This window comes from Rhopilema esculentum, chromosome 20 (assembly GCF_057945365.1).
Source record: "Rhopilema esculentum isolate cy_ngs chromosome 20, ASM5794536v1, whole genome shotgun sequence".
Lineage (NCBI taxonomy): Eukaryota > Metazoa > Cnidaria > Scyphozoa > Rhizostomeae > Rhizostomatidae > Rhopilema > Rhopilema esculentum.
In genome coordinates, this window is record NC_142834.1 from 14,204,027 (window position 1) to 14,226,080 (window position 22,054).

Below are 22,054 nucleotides of genomic sequence, written 5' to 3' on the forward strand. Positions count from 1 at the left end.
CTACCCATAAGGCCTTCTAGACATACCCATAAGGTCTTACAACACTAGCCCTCCTGCCCTGTTCAAAATACAATTTTATTTTATATATCAGTGTTGGCTTGTAGCCGCATCTTTGGTACTAGTCTAGTTCCATTTAATTTTGAAAGCTTTAAATATTTTTGTATTGTATGCAGGGGTGGCTTGGAGCAATATTAGATTGGTATTCAAGGGACTAACAATCTACTCGATAAAATGCCACACCCAAAAAAAATGAAATCCCCAAATGCCACACCTGTTTACATAGCCCTGCAAAAAGGATTTTCAAAATTGGCTTCCAAAATGATGTCTAAATAGTTTTGATAAATTATTTCACCTTGTCTACATTCCAACAAAAAACAGCAAAAAACCCAAAATGTTGTGGTATGCTTTAGATCATAATATATAAAAAGTTTTAGTTAAAAGGATTTATTTGCTAAATATCTCAGTTGTCCAGGATCAACTTGCAAGAAAACTAGGTCTTGTTTGTAATATGTACCCTCTGCTTGAAAACAAATGCTTTGTTGCACCCTTGATATACACATATAAAAAGTTATCATGCAGTTAAAACCAAAAGCCTTTCTATGAAGCCGCACCATATTCAAAAGTATTCAGTTTGGATTCTGAATAATGTAGTCACAAAGCTGTGACAGTTTGTGGACTGAGGCAATGGCCGAACAAGGCCATTAAAAATGAAAAAATAGCCAGATAAGGCCAGCATTTTATTCTGATTATCTATGTTGAACATACTTTGAAACTTGCAAATTTCCAAGCAGTATTAGGTTCCGAAAACACAAGCTACAAGGGGACATGTATGCTCAAGGTATTCAGAAAAGTTCTGAATACCTTCACTTTCAAATTCTCTTTTTAGCCCCTGGGGGGCTTAATGTTTTTCAGTTCAGCACTTTAAAAGGGGGGCTTATAAGAGAGGGGGGGGGGGTAAATTGAGAGAGGGGGCTTAATAAATATTTTTTAGTAAAAAATCATTTATAGCGGTAAACTAATTTTTTGTTATTTGCGAAATATAAAACATTAAATCAGCCTTCTATATCAATTATATTGTCATCATCATCAATTATTAATTCTAAAATATCTTCTTGGGCCATGTTGCCTTCTGAAATCGAGCATTTGAAAAGGTCGACTTCATCCCTTGGAGTACCAACGGCCTGTGGTTTTGGTAAAAGGCTCTCATATAGCCAGTGAGCATATTAAATATTTCTCTTTGGATCTGCTTGACTTGGACTGGAAGAGAAATGGTGTGATTTTTGACTTGATGTGAAAGTATTGAACGACCAATGAATAAAATGAAAATCTCTGTTTTTTGTCAAGTTTACTTATTTCAGCATCAATGAAAATTGGGGGGGGGGGAGCTAAATTGAGAGGGTGGCTAAATTGAGAGGGGGGCTAATTAAATCTTTCCTTCTGAAAAGGGGGCTAATAAGAGAGAGGGGGCTTAATTGAGAGGGGGGACTAAAAAGAGAATTTACGGTATTTTTGTTTAGCCTCACAGTTATCTCCTGTGACTGATGTCAGGGTCAGTCACAAACAATGCAGGTGTATTTAGGATGGCCTTTAAATACCTTGTGAATGCTGGCTGCTGGCCTCATCAGAAAAAAAGGGATTAAGAAGTCTCTATACCCACCACCAAAACAATATCAAGGGTCATTGATTTTTTTAAAGAACCTTCACCCGTTTTGTAATGGTATTGTATGGGCAAAAATAAAATTTTATTTGGATTTTGATTTTGGGACATATTAAAAGGTTCTGCTGTATAACTCATGTGATATTTATCCAACTACTGTTCATTTTAGGAAATGCCCTTTTCCTCCGCCCTAAAAAAAGTCCTACAGAAAATTGGATAAGGTTAGGCCTACAGAAAAATATTCTTCGAGCCTAGCACTTACCTGTATTGCTGCTGTGGATGTATTTTTTACTGTAGTGCCTATAATCAGCACCCTGTTTGAACCAGTGCCCCTAGGATTTTCAGTAAATATATATGTGTTATTTGGCTCTTTTGCAAAAAAAACCTCAGACAAGTGTCCCAGTGTGGATCCAGTCGCCATAGTTTTAGTACCAGACAAAAACAGATATAGCAGATCGAAATTTGTTTTTGTGTATGGTTTGTGGTGGAAACCAAAGGCCAATCTCCTAAACAGGTTTTACATAGGACATTTTTACACATATGCATATCAAATTTTTATAATTTTCTCGTGTTGCCTTTCTTTCTAGATACTTTTTACAGTTTTGGCCAAGGTGTTTATGAGCTGAAAGAAGGACAAGTGATTGATCTTGTCTGCAAAGTGGTGAATCCAACTACAAAACCAAGTATTCCAATACTTGCTTGGCTTCCTGATCATGAATACGTGAAGAATTCCAGTTCATTGACTGTTCTTTTTAAAACTATAAATGGTAAGAAAACATTTGCACAGACAGGGAAGCAGTTATAAAATGGGAAGGTCACCCGATTTGAGGCTCAAATTTTTCAGTGTATCCTCATCCAGGGATATTTTCTAGCAAAATGTTCATTGACAATGTCACTTTACTCCTTTAGGATTTTTTTGACAAATTATTTATCAGGCTAAATACAAGTTAAATACAAATATTACATTAATAATCAGACAGCATTGTTCAATAGATGTATTCTTACAAATGAAAAAGTGTTCCTAAGGTGTTCCTTTGATACCCAATGTGTACTCCAGTCAAACTAATATACCGTAAATCCTCGAATTGGCCCTCCCCCTCGAAAAAGCCCCCTCGAAAAAACCCCCCTCGAAAAAACCCCCCTCGAATAAGCCCCCACCCTAGAGCTACAAATTGTCAATAAGCCCCCTCTCGAATAAGCCCCCACTACTACCGTAAATTCTCAAATTGGACCCCTCAATTTGATGATTTTTGCCATCTGAGGTCGCCTATGGCGTTTTATTGAATTACCACAACAAATTTATACTTTTGGTAGTTATTAATTAAATGCTCATCAAGAAGCCCCCATTCAAAAATATGAAAAGTAAATAAGCCCCCAGGGGGCTAATTCGAGGATTTACGGTAGGGTCTTCTTATTATCTCTATCTTTTTCTTGAAGAATATGTAAATTTTTTGAGAAGGTAAAGCGTAGAGTATAGATAAAGGAATCTTGCTCATTAATTTTCAATGGCCTTCTTATCATCCCAGGATAAGAAAAACCCACAAGCTTCCAAACAGTCTCTAATAAATATTGTTTGTTAGCCGAGATTTGAACGAAATAAATATTTGGACCAGTGCCAGAGATCTGATATGAAATTGTTAGTTGAAATTTGAAATTCATGTTTCCATGTCAATTCACAAGACTGCTATATACTAAAGCATGTACCACAGGTCTACTCGGCCTCAAACACTCTGAAACAGACTGTTTAATGTTATCTGAAATTGATTATAATTAATGTCAGATATGATAACATGTTAATCATAAAACAGAATACATGTGACCATGATAAACGTGAAACTGCGAGTTTTTACTTAAACTCTCCTGTTCTGCACTCTAAAACACGAAAAATCCGCCATTGTGTAGACAGAAGGAGTTCGTTTTCTCTCTTGGACTCCACTGGTTATTTGTTTATAGGTAAGCAGACTGATTGGACAACTATACCGGTCATGTGCTCGCATTTTTCTGATTGGCCTATTTCGATCCACAAATGTGTATATATTTTTCATCTTATTCTTTTGGACCCTTATTCTTACAATTCATACTCTGAAGAGTATCAGACAAGAATGGTTTAGTATGTTGTTTGTATAATGTTTGCTTTTTTAAAGCCAATTTTCAAATGTGGTACTGCCAAAAAATTGTTAATGTTGAGCTCTGTCCAATGCACTTCTACTAGCATTCGTTAACAGCCCGACTCTGTGACAGTGATCTTCACCAAGATTTGTAATATTTTTTGCTAGACACATTGATTCGAGGGAAACATTACCCCATGAACATCTCATACACCTTTAGTTGGGATCCTATTGTTTAATCCGAAAATTCTTGGAAATCCTTTTGTTTTCTTGGAAATCCTTTTGTTTTCTTGGAAATCTCGTATTCTTTTTGCAAGAGTTTCCCAAGAGCCCCTCGCATCGATTTTTTCAATAAATATTAAATATTGAACGAAATTAATGAATATTTTAACTAAATTCTCATTTAGTGACAACAATCCACGCAATTCTGAAGTTCAATCCAGTAAGCATGAGCGACATAAAGAAACACACCGCCATTTTTTGTGGAAAGGCCCTATTCACATCTGGTGCTAGCGTTAGCCTTTCTGTTTTACCAAGTAAGTTTGTTTTATTCAATTTTTATTCCTGAATGCAAAAATATTTATTCAGCTTTTCAAAAATGTAACATGAAGGTTTATTCGCGACAAAAATATTTTACATGGATATTTTACATTTTATATATAAAAATATGAAGGTTAGTAATTCATTAATTTGTGAAAGAAAGTAATGACAGCAAAAATTCTTACATCTTACTTCATACACAAAGAGGAATTTTTCCGGCACTGTAAGCAATTACTTTACTCCGAAATGTTGCTTTGATGAAATTTTTCTTATTTTATGTTTTACTTGTCGGTGATGTCAAAAAATATTTTTTTTAGAACTTTTATTGAAAATATATAATCCGAAAGAAAGTTTTGAAACAGTCCTAAATTTGAATGCGACAAAATTTGAGAAAGACAGTTTCTTCCTCCAAAATTGGTTTTGATACGACCACATAAGCACAGGCTGTTTTTTATCAACTTCTGAACTTTATGAACCAAACCAAAACAATAATAATCTGTTTGTTAACTCCGTGTCTGGTCAACACTGCCCATCTTCCAGCCAATATGTAACGGAAGTCTCTGGTTTGGCGCATTTTATTGTATTCTGTACTCAGTGGAGTAGAGCAAGGGACTGAACCTCTTTTTCTAATGCCGAAAATGAACTCGTGTTAATACAAGTTTTCCTGGCATCTGCTATTGTATTTGAAAATCGCTTTGCGTGAGTCGTTCTTACTCATTTCATAGCATAACCACGGCATAGCTTATCTCCTATCTGTACTGTCCCTTCAGATTAGTTGGACCTAACTAAAACAGTCTCAGAAAAACAGTTTTATGACGTCAACAACTCACCACACTATTTGACAAAGGCTAGTGCCTTTGAAGGCAATCTGTCTCGTTGTGGATTGGTTAACGAGAACAATAGCTGGAACAATAGCCTAAACACAATTCCAGCGCTCCGCCATATTTTTTACAATGCGATAAATTAAAGGGGGACTGGAAACAATCCCTTTGTTCTTATAATCAATCAACGTCGTGACAGATTGCCTTTAATCTCGTATCAAAACTGAATAGCTTATTTGTGAATCGTAGAAAAGAATTTTGCCAAGGTGAACTTGACAAGCAATGGCGTGTCGAAATATGGTGCTAAAAACAGCTTCAGCTGCTCTGGTACAGCAGCTAAAGATGTGAATAGCAAACTCCTTCTGAAATGGTGGCATTACAGGAAACATGCCGGCAATGGCAGTACCATCGAAATGACTGATAAAGCAACAAAGCCGGTTATAGAGACTGTTGGCAGTGATGACGTCATCAAAAGCAAACTCGATGTTGTTATAAGTGGTGGAACAGCCGGGACATATCAGTGTGACGTCATAGTCCAGTGGCTTAACTCTTACGAGTACCACTTTAGACAGAATGCCTCACTTCTAGGTATGCATTACAAATATTTCTATGGTTATTCACTCAGTCCTTCTTGGACTATTCGCTCGCTGACTTTTCCTTTCATTCGTTGTCGGTGGACCATCATACATTTATGAAATTCAAGTAGTTATAGTGAAACCTTATAGTAAAAGGCAATTTTATATAATGTATAGCTCCAAACACTGGATAAATAATGCTTTGAAAGGTTTTTCCTGAAATTGAAGGGTCTACCTGTAAGTCAACACAAATTCTTTTCGTTGAATCAGCGATTTCCTTTAGAATTTTTGTTTCCAAACGAATGCTAACACATATGAATCCTGTTAAGTCGTACCCAAATAGGTCCGACTTTCACTTAGTCAGACAGACTTTCAATTCAAATTGGCTTTTTATACCTTATTCAAGCCAAAAGTCGTACCCCACACAAATCGGACATTTGCTTAGTCGAATCATTTCCATACCCCCCTTGAGAGCTCGACGTAACGGGATTTGACTTTACCTAACTTCCGAAGAAATTCCTTGCTTCCGAAGAGTTTCTTAGAGTGACATCAGTAAAAAGTATATTTTTAGAAATTTAAATTAATTTTCTTGGAATCAATTTTCATCATGCCACCACTTAGAAGCATTTGACATGCGTAAGTACAGAAAACAACTTAGGCCATATTAATCAGCGCACGCGCGCATGAAAGAAATTGGAAACTGCTCACGTGAAAGAATGTAAAGAAAAAGCCCAAACTATTGCCTAAGATGCTAAATGAGAAAATGGCTGCTCGAAGAGTCCAGATAACCGTTATCGATGATTTTGAAACGAACGATCGATTTGTAGCCTTTGATGGAGACGAAGCCATAACTCCATTTTGAGCAACTTCGCTTGGATTTCACCGATTTAAAAAAGGGCGGGAACTGTTCTCATGACATTCGCTTTGCGCAATTGGATTGGTCGACCATTGGTGATCGAGTGGCTGTAAGCCATTTTTACCTTTGCCAAATACCTTTAAGGACCTTATGAACACTGGGCAGTGGCTCTGGTGCAGCATGCTAGTCCTATATACCCCCGTTATTTGGAAGTAAATTTTCTTAAAGTGAATACGTCAATGACAAACGACTCTGTTTATCTTCATGTTTCTTTATTTTAGTGCCAGTTCATGTACTTAGGGGTGCTTCTACTGATCAGAAGGTGAAGGTGTATCTTAAAAAGGAGGCTAAACTTTCTTGTCAGGCGATTGGTGACCCTGCAGCCATTGTGACGTGGAAGAAGGACAAGAAAGCCATCAAAGGTGACATTTTTTTACTCTTATTGTTTGGTAAACAAGAAAGTGACGCGCTTAAACGGTTGTGTCACCCCCTGCCTGAAATCAAGGATATGGTTGGGTAAGAGAAGAGTATAATAATACGAATCAATTTAACTTTATGGACGGGGGATGACTCCTTTGCTAAGCATTCACTCGTTTGATGATTTAATAAAGCTGTGCCGAAGATGCTTTGTCGAAGAAAGTTGCCGCTATGCCACCACGACAAATTTTTAACGTGACAATGCTAAAGTACTGGACCATAGGGCCAGTGGCGGTGCCAGCAACTGCAGAGTGAGGGGGTAATGGGCATGACCTGTGTGACCGCGCCCTTTTGCCCCATAAGGTGCCAGTTGTATCTTCCTTGGGAAAATATCAGAAAAGTATGACCTACCCGTACCTAATTCATTTGAACAAATTTTAGAGAAAATATTTTGACCATGTTTCGAAAAGATGGAGGCAGTAACCCCTATACCTCCCCTTGGCGTTGCCCCTGCATAAGACAATGCTGGCCTGAAAATTCAAACTTTGCCAAAAGGGACAAAATAGACAGTTCTAGGATCATTAGGCCAGCAAGAATGAAAACAAGGATTATATCATACATGTCAAGAAGTTCTATGACTGCATCAACGAATCACAGGTCGCCTAGGGTGAGGGATCGCACTCCTGCTAATATGACATCTAGCAAAACATATCGTCTATCCGGATTCGCTGAATCCACCAAACCTCCTAAATTCTAAAAATTATTTGTTTATTCTATTATGATAATTATTTTCAACCATATCCCTTCAGTAAAAAAGTTCGACTTGAAAAAAATCTTAAACTGAGAACATAAATACAAAGCTAATGCAAAGAAAAGCAAAGAAAACTAAGCAGATAAATAAGCCTGATCTTCCATTTTAGATGGAAGCTCGTCAAATTCCTTTTTAGATATGTTTTAAATTGGCGTAGTGATGATAGTTTCTGGTAGTATCTGAAATCTCATTCCAGGCCTTAATGCCCGAGAATGAAATCCTCTTTGGCGGATTTAAGGTTTAGCTTGGGGATGTCTAGATCTCTATAAATTCCTCGCTTGTATCATATGTTGATGTAGAATATCCTTGTTGGAACATATTCTATAAGCTTTCGGGGCATAGTTACAATATTATATACCGTAACTTATAGAGGTGCCAAAATATGAAATGCCTCCCAACCGAATGTAAGTAACCGATAACAACTAATGATTTTAAATTTTATATACCGTAAATCCTCGAATAGACCCCCACGCTCGAATAAGCCCCCACCTAAAAAAATCATTTTTGCACCCATGGGGGCTTATTCAAGAGAAGCATAATTGCAGAATAATATCTTATTTCAAGAAAGCCCCCACAGGACAATAGCTATACAGTACCAAAAAGCTAGAGACCTAGACTAGAGACCAAAAAGCAAAAAAGCGACTTTTGTGACAATAAAAAATATTATCGTTTGTTAGTTCTTCACACAGCAACTCTTTTAACGATATCAGTTGTTGTTATTGGATACTCAAATGCTCATGTTTATTATCGTTTTTCATTCAATTAAACTTTGAAATAAGCCCCCCTCGAAAAAGCCCCCCTCGAATAAGCCCCCCTCGAATTAGCCCCCACCCAAAAATTCATTTTTGCGAATAAGCCCCTGGGGGCTTATTCAAAGATTTTCTGTATAGATGTTTTAGGCAATGTTTCCTTTTAATCGAATTTTATAAGTTTTTATTTGGTATTATTTTATTTTTTGTACTAGTTCGATTTCATTTTGTAACTTTGTTAGTGGAGGGCCCCTTGAAAATCAGCAACGCTGAAGTGCAATCCTCCTTAGATATTTTAAATCAAGTCAGATCAGATCAAATCAACTCAAATCAACTCAAATCAACTCAAATCAACAAGCGATCAAACCGAATTAGATTCTTTATTCTGTGTTGCTGATCTATTACGTTTCTGTTGCCTCTAGCCTCATCTGATGGACGCATCAGCTTCTCCGACTACAACACTAGTGTCAACGGCATCTTGACTATTCGCCATGCTCAATTTAGTGACCGAGCTGTTTACACATGCACCGCTGCTAATAATTTTTCATCTGTATCAATGAAGTTCACCTTGAGAGTAAGAGGTAAGTGTTTTTCATTGAAAATTATTTTCTGCACAATATCTTCCCGGAATTCATCAATTTTCTTCATCCTTCAGTTTTTCCGCTTTAACTCGTGCCGTTTCCCCATTTTCTCAAACCCCTGTTTTTCCTTTTTCGAATCACCTCCCATTCTTTCATTTTGGGCCTCTCTTTTCCGCATTATTCCGCCTCGTTCTCAGTTTTCCTTTCTCTTTCAATACTTTCTCCGCTTTCCGTCGTTTAATGCCGAAAATGCACAATTCACAAATGTTGAATTTTGCATTTCCTGGAAAAAAACAAAACTAATTTAAGCCATTTTTACAGAATGCTGAAATTTTCAAAAGCTAGATTGTTTAAGTTGGTAGCAGCAAGTTCAAATTGAATATTGTTTTCAAATTGAACATATAATGAGATGAATTATCGGGGTCGATTTTAGCGGAATTTTGCAACTATTCTTGCCCTGTAGTCTCAGTCCTATATCCTGGAGGTTTGGTCAGGGCAAGGTATGACTGATACTTTTCCACAACTTTATCTATATTGCCTTGCCAGGTTCTTTTTGTTCTTCCCTTTACATCCACTTTCAACATGGTATCGCTAAGGGCGCACCTAAAAACCAGATCTTTTAAACTATATACAGGATACGTTGATAGTTCTGGTGCACCTTTGCATTTGCAGGCAATTTTGCGCACCCGCGCATAAAGTGCGGGGCTGTTCGCGCACCAAAAATCTTGACAAAATCAGCCATTCTCCGTAAACGCATTCGTAGCCAATTCTTTTTCGATCTCCTATCAATTAACAGTGCTTTCTTTTAATCGGTTTTTCCTTTTATTTTTCACGAGGTTTTATAATCATTCTTTAACTTTTTGTAATGTTGTATTTTTGCCTCACTTCGTGAATTATTGGGTTCGACGTCACAACTAAAGATTTGTGTCTCAGTAATGAGCTATGTCCTATTTCGTCAACAGATCCTCTCGGTGCCCTGTGGCCATTCCTTGGTATCATCATTGAAGCCATAATTCTTGCTGTTATTATTATTGTTTACGAGCGATACAAGCCTGTGAAAGGCAAGAAAGGTATTTGCATACGTCATTCCTTATTCGCTATGTTTGTTTTTTACTGTTGTGTGGGGGCTCTGGAACAGTCTAGAAAAAGAAACAATATTGGCACCCTCTCTTAAAATCTTCAAAGAACAACTATAGAAGGGGCTGTAACTTTAATTTCATTTTTACGTTCTTTTTCATAGATTTTGTATTATATTGTATTGTAAATTAGGTATATTAATTTATTTTGTTCTTAGTTACGGTAAAAGCTCTATTAAGCCCCCAGGGGCTTATTTGTTTTTTCCATACTAGAGGGGGGACTTAAAAGAGAGGGGGGCTAATTAGAGAGAAGCGGCTTATCAAAAATTGGAATCAAACAATGTTTTAAAAATGCCTTTTTCTATTTTTTGTTATAAAAATGTCACAAAAGTTTCTCAAAGAGCTTCACTAGCAGCTTCGAAAGTCTTATTAATCAATTATAACGCCTCATCTTCATCAGAATCACCAGGATCAATTGATAACCCTGGGACATCTTCTAAAAAAATTTCGATTGACTTCTTAGGGGCACAAGTAAGTCTTTTCATGGGCTGTGTTTAATGCAAACGATCTTATTATCATCACGCCTGTCAAGAGACCCACTAAATGCGCATGTTTTCCTCGTTTTGCAACAAAGGCTAAAGAGGGGGGCTTAATAGAGAGTTGGGGCTTATTTTAGGTTTTTGCTTGATAAGGAGGGGCTTAATAGAGAGGGGGGCTCAATAGAGACGGGGGCTCAATAGAGAGAGGGGGCTTAATAGAGCTTTTACGTCAAGTGTTTTCGTTTAAACAGTTCTGTTTGAAAAACATATTTTGATACGAAACTTATAACCTGTATAAATATTCTATGTAAAAATGAAAAAAATGAAAAATGGTTTGTGTAGTAAAAATGGGATACATGGCGAATCAGAGGTCATTTACATGTGAAATGTCAGTTTTTTGTTTTCTGTTAGGGTAAGAACTCACAAATGGTATTCGTTTGTTTTGTTTTTGAAGAATATAAACGGATAGAAAATTCGCGATCGTCGTAGCTATGAATAGCCAACCAATCATAGTGATATCTGCAATTTGCAAATATTTCTGATACAAATTTGCAGCTGAAATTTGCAAACAATTTTTGATGGCACAGAATTTATAAATTGCTTTGAAAAAGGAAACTTTTTAAGACATGCTTAAAAAGCTTTTCAAGACACTCTTCAGATGTTTATTGGTTTTCCCCCAAATAAGTTACGATTTTATCGAAAGGAGTGTTATAAAATGTATAAGTGCTGCCTGAAATTTCCACCTGTCATTTCAGCTAAGAAAAAGAAAATCTCCAAACACACCAACGGCTCTAGTAAGCCTGACGACAACAATACTGACAGTCCCGTTGTTTCGACTACTGCAGTTGCGCCTGTAAAAGACGAAACTGACCGTAACATTGCGGCGAACATGGAGGAGAATGGCGTAAATTTTGACGAAACGAAAAACGAAACGAATAACGTAACTACGAAAACAGTGACTGAATTTACGCCTGAGGTAACATCTGGAGCAACAGGTTCTGCACCCGACTCAAGAATTGACATTTTGAATTCGGTGGAGAACCAAGATGAAAATTATACTGATAAATCAAAGGACAATGAACTAGAAAACATCACAGACACTGCTAGTAAAGAAGTTGGACAACCTGATACAGACATGACAACAGAACTATAAGTTGCCTTTTGTTATGACTGAATAAGCATCTGTTAAAGGCAATCTGTCTCGTTGTGGATTGGTTAACGAGAACAATAGCTGGAACAATAGCCTAAACACAATTCCAGCGCTCCGTCATATTTTTCACAATGCGATAAATTAAAGGGGGACTGGAAACAATAAATAATCCCTTTGTTCTTATAATCAATCAGCGTCGTGACAGATTGCCTTTAAGATGACGTCAAACGTTTTTGACAAGACCTTGACTACTACCGTCGCATTTCTGGTAACAAAGATGCTTTTAAATTTGGATTTATAATACCCCTAATGACTTGAAATTTATTGCAGCTAGGCTACATTCAATAGCTGATAGTACTAAAAGTTCAAGATCTGTGAATTAGAACATTTTCCGATTAAAAATCCTAAGCTCCCGAATTTTGACTAAATGTTGATCAAAAAATTAGAATAGTTACATTTCATACTGAAACGTAAATTTTCTGAATATTCTTTGCAACTTAAAAGCACGTTGTCCTGTCAGTCAAGTGTTCGCACTAACAAAAGGGCTCTGTGGCCATATACAGTCGAGAAAACGCCGAGAATGAGCCTCGCACTGCCGATTGGTAGATGTAACAATAGCCTATTGTATGATGCAACCAATTGGAATTTAAGTGACCATCGAAATTCTTCAGGACATTTTTTTTTAAGTTTGTTAACCCAATTTGTGTACATATTGAAAGTTTTTTGTGAAAACGTTTAGATAAATTAACTTCATTGTGTAAAAACCAACATTGAATTTAGATTTTTTCATATTCAGTCGCTATCTGTCTGTATCATATAATTTGAATTCCTAAATGTATTGTACAAAAATACCTCAATGTGATAATTACTGATTTAAGGGACGTTTGAAGTATTCATAACGGGGTAGGGGGGCAGTTTTTACGGGGGCACTTATCATTTTCATCAGTCGATAAGAGGTTCTGTCGAAAAGGGGACAGTAACTTTCCAACCCCCCTCTCCCTCCCCCATCCCCCAGTTGGTACGTCTTTGATTGACATACCGAAACTGAATGGAAGATTTTACGATAATCTGAGATGTAAGGTAGTGGATGAAAGACAATTTATATCCAAATTCGGATCTAATGTAACGTGAGAGGAACAAAAACGAGTTTAATTGATTCGCAGACAATATTTTTATGGTACAGGATTCAAAAGTGGTTTTGACAAAAGCAAATATTTTTTAACATACTTTAGCTTTTCGTATGACACTCTTCGGAGTATAAAACGTCAGAACATAGATCAAAAACTCTACGCTAGGGGTGAGCAAAACAAAACTATTCTTCTTATGATAAACTTATACTTATTATTGTCAAGGCTGGAACTGTTTTAAGATATCCAGGTATTGTGAAAACTAGAAAAGATTTGAGAATAACAAACGATTTAAGTGTTTTATTGAACAATTTCACGTAACTAAATTATATTGCTTAATAAAGGTATTTCCATTATTAAGCTGTATTTAACACCTAAAATACTTTATAATTCAGTTAATGCTCCTTAGAAAACCAAATCCGTGCTATTGAGGTTTTTCTTTAATTGTTTACTAACCATATCAAGTATTATATTTATCGACTAATATCGCGAAATATGTGTGATTTGTGGGCCTGAAAGAATGGACATTTATTGAGCAGTCCAGAATCGACTGTTGTCTCAAAAGGATTTCGACAGACAGACCAGTGAATATTTTTAATATATTATAAAGATGATTAATAAAGTAACTAAAACTTAATTAATATTAATACTTTCATTACGTGAGATGATCTTCGAACAGCTTTTAAATGTGTTAACTGAGATTCTCAGCTGTCAGTGCTATAAAAGATTATGACCCATTTATAATTATCTGATAAATTTATCTTTTTTTCACAATTTAGGATCAAAGGAAAAGAAGAAATTAGAAACATCACCCTTGCTGGCAGCTAAGTAAGTTATATTTTCTTATTTTGTCCGTATTTTCATTTATTCAAATCATCGTCTCTAAGGACCTGAAGGAAATTTCCCGGCTCGTTCTAAATACAATGGGGCTTAAAGGCAATCTGTCACGACGTTGATTGATTATAAGAACAAAGGGATTTTTATTATTTACAGTCCCCCTTTAATTTATCGCATTGTAAAAAATATGGCGGAGCGCTGGAATTGTGTTGAGGCTATTGTTCCAGCTATTGTTCTCGTTAACCAATCCACAACGAGACAGATTGCCTTTAATGCCCTGGAGATGCTTTTCAGTTTTTTATTTTACTTATCGATCCCAAATGACACAGTTAAGTCACACGAGACTCGTATTGAAGCTGGGGGGGAGTACTCGACCTTGAAAGAAACTCGAAAACTCCCTGGAAGAATTGTCCGTATTTTCCACATAGTTGGTCCAAATTTATGCGCGGTAGGTGAAAACTAATCGAGCAAAGCAAGCAAATATTTAATGAAAAGGGGAAATAACAAAAGGGGGGAATGGAATAGTCGTAACCACCTGCTTACAGCTTCCGACCCTGATAGAGAGTGGATTTTTTTGGGACTTTAATTTGAGCATCTCTATTTTTGTTGGGTGACCATCGTAATTCTGCGTCCAGGACGGTTGCAAAATTAAGAAGGTTAACAAATTAACAGTGAAGATCACGACATACAAAAATTTTGAAAAATGGCTGGTCGTTTAATATGATGTCATGCATTATGAAAATTCAAGGCACATGTTGAGTAAATAGTTTCCATGTAGTAAATAGCTTTAGTGGCCTAACTTAGCATGAACCAGTTGATCCCTTAGGTTAGGTCGTCTTTTGCGAGCTAGAATGGGTTAAGTACTCTCTCAATTTTTTTTATATAAGCATTGGCTAGAGCCCGAAGTCATGTCAAAATCTGTGGTCCAAATTTTTGACTTCAATCGTCATTTGGGGCTCGTAGATATGATGGCAACATTTGGGGCTGAAATTTTTGTTACCACCGAAAATTTATCAGGGTTTGTACTAATCAGTTGGAAATTTATCCAGTTTTGAAGAATGTACATAAAGCCGGAATGGACGCAAAATTCAAAGAGTTGCCCGCGAGGTCTCATGCTTTTTTCAATTCTTTATTTATTTCTAAACAATCATAGCTTTACCAAAGCTAATTAAAGCAAATTGAAATTCCCAACGCTAAATATAATGTAAATCAAATCTAATCGATGTTACATACGTATTCCTTGCTAAGCTCAGAAGTACAATTGAACGCATGGAAAATGAATTTTTTAGATATATTTTTTCAAATGCTATGAATGGAGAGATGAATTTTTTTAATTATGTTTTATGTTTTATGCCAAAGTGAATCTAAAAAGAAAGCAAAATTTACAAGAATCATGAAAACCAAAGTGTTTTACGAAATGCGCTATTAGCCAATAAATGTTACCTCCTCCATTATTTGTTGGATCAAAGCTGCCCTTGACAATATACTGGATAAAATGAAGAGTAAAAATATGCTCCCCTTGATCGTACGTAGGCTGCTCCCTCGTTCCACAGCAGGTTAATTTCGAGCTGTAGAGGATAAAATTAAAGTTGCTTTGAAATACATTCAACACTTTTCCTTTTATAACAATGAATTTTACAAGAATATCAAGCTCGTGCAATTTAGTGAAAAATTTTGACTTCTTCAACTGAATATTTTAAGCAAAAAAGACAATTTATACAACTTTGATGCAAAAACTTTGAGGTACACACATCATTATGTTAGCATGTTTCATTTCCTAAAATGTTTTCATAGTATGAAGTAGCAAAATATTTGAAACTTTCTTTCTCGATTCTTACCAAATTCATAAACTGTGTCGCTTTAGATTGACCTAAGACAAATTTTCGGCTCAGAATCACATATTTTGATGCATATTGAGGCTCAAAAAATCAAGTTATTCTTTTAAGAAGAAAAGCTTGCAGTCGCACCACTTCCGTGCTGTTGCTTAAGACCGTGACTCTTTTGAATTCATTTATTTGGCATTAAATTCCAATTTTGAAGGCCGACAGGTTTTATATGAATCACATAAATTTTGCCGAGGCTTTATTTTTTATTTTTTTCCAAAATTTATGATTCGAGTTTTCTTAATATTGATTTCTCGGCAACTTTATAAAACAAATTGTTTCTAAAAATTTCTGGTAAATCTTTAACTTTTATTCTTTTGAAGATTAGCTTTTATTATGTAAAATACAAGATTTTGATTTTACTGAGCAAATTAACCTATGTCGATATGAAAGATTATTCTTAAGTATAGGTTTTGTATGAAATTTTTGACCTCACGATTATGCTGATAAAATCTTCAAAGATTTGTTAACACTAGAGCAACCCGTTTTTCTAATTTTAGTCAGAGGCTGATCATATTCTTTCGTTGTTCTTATTTTTTGGCCAATAAATGTTCTTAGAAAGTTTGTTTTTCTAGAAAAGAGTGTATTAGACCCCGTAGTTGAATTATTCCAGGAGATTTGAAGATTTAATGTAGTACACTTACATTATGAGGAGAACTTACACTGGGTCATTCGATTTGTTTCTAAACGTGAAAGTGTCGATTGAACAATTCATTTGAGGGCAGTGAAGGTTAATACGCAACACAAATTGATGTTGCCAATATGTCCACGAACACGTATATAACTGTGCCGAACAGTACGACACGCCGGAGCAAAGGATCACGGAAAGGAATAACTGTACAGCGGTGAAGGGAAGATTGAATGAAAACAGTTCGCCTTGCTGGGCAAGATGGGGCAGAAGCGAAAGCCAGCTTCCATGCGCTGTAACGCAATATTACAAGCCTGACCCCCGCTAGTCTTGTCAATGGGCCTAGCAGATGTTGTCGGAAGCTGTGGATTAGGCCTAGGCATGTTGTCACACCAGTATTGATGTCGAAAGAAAAAGATCTATGATAGGAAACTCAAATCCGATACAAGAACGCGACTTATTCAATATCAAAGCTTCATAGAGAAAATGTAATTTAATGATAACGTTTTTGACGTCGTACATTAGGTCATCGCGGTGAGCAGATTATTTTAAGCTCGGATTGGAAACGTAAAAATAACATCGACAGACATCAATTTTGACAATGCATTTGACATGAAGCTTCTGTTGATCCTGCCCATCGAGCTGCTAATTTCTGATTCTTCTGTCGATAACCTCTCGCTGCTGATTTGATAGAATCGTTATTTGGCAAATTGGATACCTTTAAAGATAGGGCTGAAAAAGTGTGCGACTGTGCCACCGCTGTACATTTTGAATCTGTGACATTGCAATGGAGTTGAAATCTGATGAAATCAACTTATCCTATAACCTATGTTTGATTCTTTTCCTAAAATAACAAAATAAATTGTTTGGTAACCATTATATCATCGATAAGGAAAGAAGCTCGCCACAAAAACACATCAAGCTAATTTCTTTCCCATGCACAATCCTGTTTGTTGAAATTAAGATAGTTTAAAGCAAGTGTTGTATTGAATGGATTTTTCTTTCTTGTAGCCAAGGATCCGGCGTTGAGTATACAGTTGGGGCAAGAGGGACAGATGACACGGTAAAAATGATTCCAGAAGGGGAAGTTAATGCCTGAAAAATGGTAGGAATCTACTTTGCAGTTTTATTCATATTACACCACAGTCTACAATGCTCTAATTTCTTGCCTCAGGGGGAAGGGACCCCGTGCCTTTCATTACAGGCCGCCTAAGCCGAAATTTAGTGGAGGGTTAAGTTTTACACAAACTGAAAGATATTTTTGTCCGATATTTTTGTCCGTTAAAAAAAACAGACAGATATTTTTGTCTTATATGGCCGAAACGCTCTTAAAGGAACCTCTATACAACAAGCACCTCTATACAACGGACACCTCTGAAAAACGGACAGATGTTTTTGTCCCAAATGGCCGAAACGCTCTTAAAGCAGCGTTTATTCAACGCGCACCTCTATACAACGGACACCACTGAAAAACGGACACCACTGAAAAACGGACAGATATTTTGTCTCACATTGTCAAAACGCTCTTAAAGGAACGTTTATTCAACGCGCACCTCTATACAACAGATACCACTGAAAAACGGACACCACTGAAAAACGGACAGATATTTTGTCTCACATTGTCAAAACGCTCTTAAAGGAACGTTTATACAACGCTCACCTCTATACAACGGATACCACTGAAAAGCGGACACCACTGAAAAACGAACAGATATTTCTGTCCCAAATGGCCGAAACGCTCTTAAAGGAACGTTTATTCAACGCGCACCTCTATACAACAGATACCACTAAAAAGCGGACACCACTGAAAAACGAACAGATATTTCTGTCCCAAATGGCCGAAACGCTCTTAAAGGAACGTTTATACAACGCTCACCTCTATACAACAGATACCACTAAAAAGCGGACACCACTGAAAAACGGACAGATATTTCTGTCCCAAATGGCCGAAACGCTCTTAAAGGAACGTTTATACAACGCTCACCTCTATACAACGGACAGTTAAAAGGCTCCAATGAAGGCCGACCTATTTTATCTACTATGGCAAAATCGAGCAATTTCCCTGTGCGAAATTATTAATTTGATGGGCTACATCTTTTGATAATCGCTACCGCTGCAGACATGCGCATGTGTCTTGATCCCTGGCTACAACGTATGAAATATCAGCCAGTCTATACTGAAAGTAATCAAGCTGGCGAATTAATTTCGTTATGTTGTGTTATCGTAAGTCGCTATGATCATATTTAACGCGCTTACACCCACGTTAATCCAGTGATTCTGGGTGTTCGCTAATTATTGAATTTCAAAGCCTTTAGAATTCGTTATCAAAAATCCTTCAACACTCTGGCAACGAATTTTATCAAACTGATTTTCTAGAAATTTTTTTCATATCTTTTCGATGACGATTTCGTTTTTCAAAAGCCAGGAGCCAGATAAATTTGGATTTTCATAATCCTAAAACAACTCGAATTAGCTGTTTGAAAGTTTTTTTGATTGAAGAAAAAACACCAGCCTTACACTGTTGTTCCTTCGGCCTTGGCAATGTCAATAATAAAACATTTGGCAACGAAACGGCCTATACGTAACCAGCAAATCAGTCCAAACCACTCAATGAATGGCGTATCTATGCCGTGGACCATATACAAGTGTTTTAATATAGAACCGTAGGTGTAGAACTGGGGGGGGGCTTGAGGGGGGCTTAGCCTCCCTAGTTAATGTCAAAAAGTAGTTTCTCCTTTTTGTTATTGTTTTTTGTAAAATTCGTTGGGAGAGCCCCGTTGTTATTTTCATGGCAACACATCCGTAGGTAGAACGGTGCAATGAAAACATGGAAATCGCTGGATGAAACCCTTGCAGTTACATTCTGAGACCGTTCTCCTTTCCAACTTTCTTTCCCTTGAAATGAAAATAGGTAAGCAGGTCTAAGACCTGACACTCCACTGTGAAATACCTTGCATTAGATGCCCTGTTGAAAAAAAATTTGGAAAAGATCTCACTAACCCCAAAAAGCATTTGTCACATATTGCGTAGATGAACAAAAACGTTTGTGCATCAGGATTCAAACCTCATCCCCATTTTTACCTAAAATTTTTCCGAAGGATTCGTGGGGGCCGCTTTATCCAGCACAAAAGGACCTTCCATTCCATTGCTAACAGTTAGCCTTTGTGAGCGTGGCAAATTGTCCAGGCGACAATCCAAACAATGGCAGCAAACTTCTACGGATCAACCAAAATTGATTTCAGACAGTCTGAAAATGCATTATGGGATGCTTGCTTAGCGCAATGGCTCATTGTTAGCAATGAATCTTTAAGGAAAACTCTCGACTGTTTTCATCGGGACCTATTTCAGAAATGGGCCTAACACAGCAGCACCCCCCCAATCTTAAAAATAGTCGATTTCGCAGGGCAATCAAAGATTTCGCAGGGCGCCAAGAAGAGCTTTGTTCCCACGCAGAAATGTCACCTCTGAAGTTCGCAAAGGGCCGTTTAGGAATTTTGAAATGGAAATATCATATTTGTTATGAACCTACCTTCCTGATATTGCATTTTAGAGAACGGAACAGGTATGTAAGGAAAAGCTCCGTTATTTGCAAAGCGAAATCATGTCTTACCGAAAGTCATAGCCAATGGATGCAATGATTGATGAATATGTTTATGAGGGCAAGGTTGAGTCTTTATAAATTAATTTAAGTTGTAAATTATTTTCATGACAGGCACGGCGTCACTGGGGGGAATAGGGGGCTGAAGGCCCTCACTTTGGTCAAGATAAGAATTTTTTTATCATTTTTTCTATTAATTTTTAACAGTGCATGAAATAAAAAGAGAGTAAACTGTTAAGATGCCGATTTTGTTTGATCAATTTTCTAACTTTTTCACGTACATTTTTATTATTTTTCTTTTATTTGCATTAATTCAGTAAATCACTTTCTGTATCATTGCAATGTTTTAATTTTGGATGGCCTTCTCGATACAAGAAACTGCACATTTCTGTTCAGGAAATAAAATTCTCCCAATCAAAACAAAACATCTTCCTCTGTCATTCACAACTATGTGCAGTCTGAAACGAAAGGTTGGCGTTTCTTTTCTTCCCCAACGTCTATCGCTAGAGTTTTAGCATAACATGCCCCTTCCTATTTTCCTCATGTCGGACCCAACCATGGTGGGTCCTCCTATATCACTAAACTTGATTCTTAGTCCCCCCGGGCTCAATTTCGTTGCTTCGCCCATATACTGCACCAAAAAATCATATGCCACGAGATAGAAGCTTTATTATCAAAGAAAATCAAATTTGACATATGATTTACGCTCACGTAGAGAAATAGATATTTCATAGGCAATGAAGTTTCAAGTTTGTTTTTATTGCTTAGAAGTTTTTCCTTGGTAAAGACCAGTGTACACTGGTGAAGCTTTCACTAGTAACCTATAGAGTATAGACAAACCTTTGCTGCGAGGTCTGCAGGGCACCACTCAGTTTTGCAGGGCAGAAACCCTTTTCACCCCCCCCCAAACCTACTGGCCAAGTTACGCCCCTGGTTCCTACTGCCGCCATATGATGATTTTTTCCGTAAGAAAAATTTACTTCAAGGGCACTCCAAAGGTCTTTAGAAGGCACTGTGTGTCTTAAATTACATCATATTAAGAATGGCAATCGAACAATGGCCTGGATTGGCCATGTACTGTTATTTTTAGCATTTATTTGTCAGAAGATACAGTGTCTCCAGGCTCTATAGCTTCCAATGTATTTCAAGTTTCAGTTACTGCACAAACAGCCTACGCGGTGCATTGTCAAAAATATCACCTAATTAAAATCAAAAAGCCGCCGATGCTCCAATACATTTTTTTATATCAGGTCCCCTTTCTAGCTTCAGGCGACAAGAGAACGAATACTCCTGGATGTTCTCTGTGTTCGGCGTCTTATTGGGCCTATCTAAGCAACAGTATCGTACAGTTAATCATGACGACGACTCCAAGCCCGTTTCCAAAAGGAGGCCACTTTTGAAAAAGATGGACACTTTTGAAATAGATGGCCACTTTTAAAAGAGAGGCCACTGTTACAAAACCAAAAGAAGAATTCTCGTAGAATTCAGTCACTCTCGCGTTACCGTTTTCATTTCGTCTCCGTGGATGGTTCATTTATATATGAAGTACTGTGAAATGGAGAAAATTGAAGAAAATGATACAGTACCACATCAAGCATAGGGCTCAAATCTTGATTGGCTGAGAGCTTACGCTAAATCATGTGGTCTCTCTCGCCGCTAAGCCGATCACAGCCGCGGAACGTGCGAACAAACTTAGGCCAAGCCAAATATCGAGCATTCTAACTACCGCTTAATTTATCACTTTACCCATAATTCGTAATAAGTTAATGGGCATGTAGACTTATGCACAATTTTGCTAGCTACCATATCACACCATTTTGCAATTCTCTGGAAATCCATCTAGAGGTGGTATCCAATTATGAATTCTTGTCTATTATATTATTGGAACTGTATCATAATATAAGCATTAGTTTCCAATATTGTTTGCCTATGTTTGCCAATCTATTCTCTGTGAAGTTTGCAATTTCTTGCTATCAGTATTTAAGAATTTGCCTATGTTTGCCAATCTATTCTCTGTGAAGTTTGCAATTTCTTGCTATCAGTATTTAAGAATTTGCCTATGTTTGCCAATCTATTCTCTGTGAAGTTTGCAATTTCTTGC

The 22,054-nt window shown here is 36.9% G+C and overlaps 1 protein-coding gene across 1 annotated transcript in view; it reads left to right on the forward strand.

The window, feature by feature from the left end:
* The window catches only part of LOC135687685 (hemicentin-1), a 30,726-nt gene that overhangs the window by 6,218 nt on the left and 2,454 nt on the right, over window positions 1–22,054 (forward strand). Inside the window, exons 2-9 of the mRNA XM_065204317.2 lie at window positions 2,245–2,424; window positions 4,173–4,301; window positions 5,376–5,714; window positions 6,839–6,979; window positions 8,957–9,115; window positions 10,078–10,185; window positions 13,787–13,835; window positions 17,367–17,460. Of these exons, the coding sequence (XP_065060389.2) occupies window positions 2,245–2,424; window positions 4,173–4,301; window positions 5,376–5,714; window positions 6,839–6,979; window positions 8,957–9,115; window positions 10,078–10,185; window positions 13,787–13,835; window positions 17,367–17,454 (1,193 nt within the window). The 3' untranslated portion in view covers window positions 17,455–17,460. The remainder of the gene's footprint in view (window positions 1–2,244; window positions 2,425–4,172; window positions 4,302–5,375; window positions 5,715–6,838; window positions 6,980–8,956; window positions 9,116–10,077; window positions 10,186–13,786; window positions 13,836–17,366; window positions 17,461–22,054) is intronic.